General features: G+C 41.6%; 2 protein-coding genes across 2 annotated transcripts in view; one reads left to right on the forward strand and one right to left on the reverse strand.

The window, feature by feature from the left end:
- On the forward strand, window positions 1-920 carry LOC109537550. Its single transcript, XM_048662508.1, has 3 exons — window positions 1-97; window positions 154-412; window positions 641-920. Exons 2-3 carry the CDS (start codon window positions 154-156, stop codon window positions 844-846), a joined length of 465 nt encoding a protein of 154 aa, XP_048518465.1. The 5' UTR covers window positions 1-97; the 3' UTR covers window positions 847-920.
- A 524-nt stretch (window positions 921-1444) lies between these two features.
- Window positions 1445-3403, reverse strand: part of LOC109537612 (neuroligin-4, Y-linked) — a 126441-nt gene continuing 124482 nt past the window's right edge. Inside the window, exon 10 of the mRNA XM_048662585.1 lies at window positions 1445-3319. Coding sequence (XP_048518542.1) covers window positions 2784-3319 — 536 coding nt within the window. The 3' untranslated portion in view covers window positions 1445-2783. The remainder of the gene's footprint in view (window positions 3320-3403) is intronic.

The following is a 3403-nucleotide window of genomic DNA, read 5'->3' on the forward strand; positions in this document are numbered from 1 at the left end:
TATATAAACTTTCGAAACTTCCCAATCAGCCTCAGTAGCACGTTGTCAGTAACAAGCATTGAACAGGCAGTTACAAGAACAGCGAAAATTTTCATAGGTAAGTACTTAGGAGGGATTAATGAGCCACCAAAGCAGTCCTTTTCCATGCTGTAGATGATGAAATTCACTCTACTTCTTTGCCTGCTGAGCTGCTGCGTGTCCATCTTCAGTGCCCGCTTACCGAGAGATTTCAGCGTCTGCAGGACTTCCCATAACAGTCACCGCTACTCACGATCGATCATCGCAGAGCGGATTCGGACGCAGATTTGCAATCCGGACATTGAATATTCTTGGTGTGGGATTGTGGGCAAAGTCATGCCCATTATGTGTGTGTTTTTCAACGAACCAACCACTTCACTGGTGAAAAGAACTTGTAAGTATCCAGCTAATAAAACAAGGAAAAATTCGTTGTTTAAAATGTATTTTTACATGCTAAACCTTTTCAAGTAGTGTATGCAGAGTGATCCAAATTTAGGGTGCACAGTTGCGCTTGTTTTTGCAATTTACGAATTTTTCAGTTTTTTTTACAGCTTGTTTTAGCTTCATGTAAGGGCATAAAGCTTCATTATAGCTCTACATGATGATTTTTTTGGATATTTAGATACAGACAACGTGCTGAGAGAGCTAGAAGACTTATCAGAACCCTGGAACAGTTATGAGGATCTACTGGATCAACGAGAGGTGAATCTGGACGGGTTGAGCATGAAGCCTAAAAGATACCAGAGTGAGCCCAACACCATCGGACATGAATGCTGCACATACAACTGCTCGGCCAATTACATTTTGGATCATTACTGCGGCAATTAGAGTTAACAGTGAACATTTGCTTCCTTTAAAGCTTAAATTTTAGTTTGACAAATAAAGCACTTTTTCTGCAGAAATTGGCGTTTCCATTTATTATTTTAAATCTCGGATAAATTGAGCAGATTTTCCAGTTGCTTTCGTTTCGATCGACTTCAAAGCGCAAGTAAAACACCGCCAGACCGGCGCTTTTGTCGCAAAGGTCCCTTAATTTGCCCTGTTTCACTTTATTGGACAATCAGAACTAATTAAGTTTCTGTCCTATGTCGGCGCTAAACGAAGATGAAAATTAGAAGACGAAACTGCTTAAATCCGCTGCCTAAAGCTCTTAGACGAAAGGGTCGCGAACTAACTTTAATCGGTCAGCTTTCAAATTCACTCATTAACTCCGAGGAGTTTGTTTAGGTACAGAGTCTACCGACTCGAAGGCTTTATAGATTGCGCTAGATTGGAGCCAGTAAAAGAGTCTCTTTTACATCTTATGCCTTTAGAGTTTAGCATTTAACGATGGAGTTTCGCTTTCTAGAAGAAGTGATTTTTTGGTTTGTTTCTCTGAACTTTTTTGAACATCAATGGGATTAACCTGAGCAAGAAAACTGCTTGCTAATTTTTATATAATTTATTTAACATTTCATTAGACTAATTTTGTACACACCATTCATTCGATAATTACAAAGAGGCGGTTGACAAAAAATTGGATTTCTTGGAAACCGATCATGCATTCCTTAAGTATCACCTAAGTATGAAGATTTATATACAATATCTACAGAGTATGCACTGTCCACCGGGAATTAGTACAGCGGATGGGCATTTTAAGGATAAGTTTGTCTTTTAAAAATAATATCCGTCGGTTTGGACGGCACAGACTGATAGCAATTGAATTCAGAAAAATTAGGAACTAAACTTTGCTTCAAATGAATCTTTTTCAATTTAAATTGAGTCATTGGTCTGGGAAATTGAGGCTGGATAGCCAGTTTCCGAAGGTGCAAAGGAATATCAATGCTTCGGTTTTGTTTGAAAAGCGATGCAAAGCAGGAGCTACAAAGTCTAGAATTGTTGATTTGAATCAGCAGCTTTTCGACCAGCCGGACTCGATTTTGTGCAGTTTGCTGGGTTTTTGAAAGGAATCGAAATTCTATCGCTTTTGATGAATGAACTCTTTTCTTTTCATGCGCTTCTATTCTGAGGTGCGTAGCAAATTTTCTTTGATGGTTTTAAGGAAGTTCCACTTCACCAGGGGAATAAATCCAAAACTAACCAATTTCGACCAACATTCCCCTGCTGTGGATGAACTGGAAACTCGACAAGAAAAAACTAGACGATAGTTTGCTTTAATTCCATAAGAACCAGTGATTTCAGTTCGCCTCACTTCTGCAAGGCGCGCGTTCTTTTACAAGAGTCTCACTGTCTAATTCGCTTCATTGCTTCGGAAGGCTGTCTTTCTGCAGAAACTCTGAAGAAACGGCTGTGGCTTAAGCGAAACTTTGCAGGTGATAATTGCCAATGAGGGAGCATATTTTGCAAAAAAAACATTAGTTCCAAAGAAAAAAGTTCTCTTTAAATTTGATCGCAAATGAAAGACAGAGTTTACAAAGCTCCAATTGCTTCGCCTGCATAATAAGTCGCTGCCAACCAAATCAGAATATAACGCTCCTATAATAAGCCTCTTAAACCAGCTGCAACCTCAATTTCCTAGAGCCTCAGAAAAAACCGTAAACAAGTGGAGATATTGGTCTGTTTGCAACGGACATCACAACACAGTAGTGTTTACAATACCTTAATATTTACACAATAGTCAGCACTATCAACCCTCCTTCTAGTGCTGCGACTCAATTAACAAAAGGTGCGATTAGAAAACTTTACAAGTGTCGCGAACTCCCATAGAGCGCCTCCCATTGAGCAACAGTGTTCGTTATTGCAAATCACAAGTAAACATCCTCTTGTCACACGCGCAGTTCCTCCATTGTAGTGTTCTGTTTCGCATTAAGCTGCGTGTTCTTTTTCGTCAAGGTCCCAGTGGTGATCAGCTGTATGCTGTGGGCGCTGAGCAACGGCTGGTTCTCCTGCACATTCCGCGAACTCAGCGTGTTCACATTGGAYTTGTTCACCTTGCCAGSAGGTGGGGCGTGTCTTGGTAAGGTGGAGTTGTTYTGGGGAAGATCGGCGAATTCGGGCGGTGGAAGCTGATGGTGGGAGTGGTGGTGGCCCAGAATGGTGGCCGGATCTCCCTTCACTCCTATTATGCTYGACTCCAAGTCGCCACAGATATTGTTGGGCATCTGCCCGTTCTCGTTGCGCTTCTTCGGCTGGTGGCCACCGTTTTCGTTCATCCGCGATTTGTCGCGCTGGTAGTAGACGCCCGCAAAGATCAGAACGTTGAGAATCAGCAGCGAACATCCTATGGCGATGGTCACGCTCAGAGCGGTAGAATAGGCGGCAAACCCATCCTCAACTGCCCCCTGAGTAGTACTGATTCCACCTAGAAACATACTGATTAGGCAAAAACTCAAGCAATCCACAATTTCACTCAACAAATCACATTTAGACATGTTTGAGACAATTT

This window comes from Dendroctonus ponderosae, unplaced genomic scaffold (genome assembly GCF_020466585.1).
Source record: "Dendroctonus ponderosae isolate FM_Combo_2020 unplaced genomic scaffold, Dpon_F_20191213v2 Dpon_F_20191213_11, whole genome shotgun sequence".
NCBI classification, from domain to species: Eukaryota; Metazoa; Arthropoda; class Insecta; order Coleoptera; family Curculionidae; genus Dendroctonus; species Dendroctonus ponderosae.

Excerpts from the sequence above, each read along its gene's own strand:
- LOC109537550 (XM_048662508.1), top strand. The coding sequence starts at position 154 with ATGATGAAATTCACTCTACTTCTTTGCCTGCTGAGCTGCTGCGTGTCC. Across the intron at positions 413-640 it reads TTCACTGGTGAAAAGAACTT|ATACAGACAACGTGCTGAGA; the intron begins GTAAGTATCCAG and ends TTGGATATTTAG.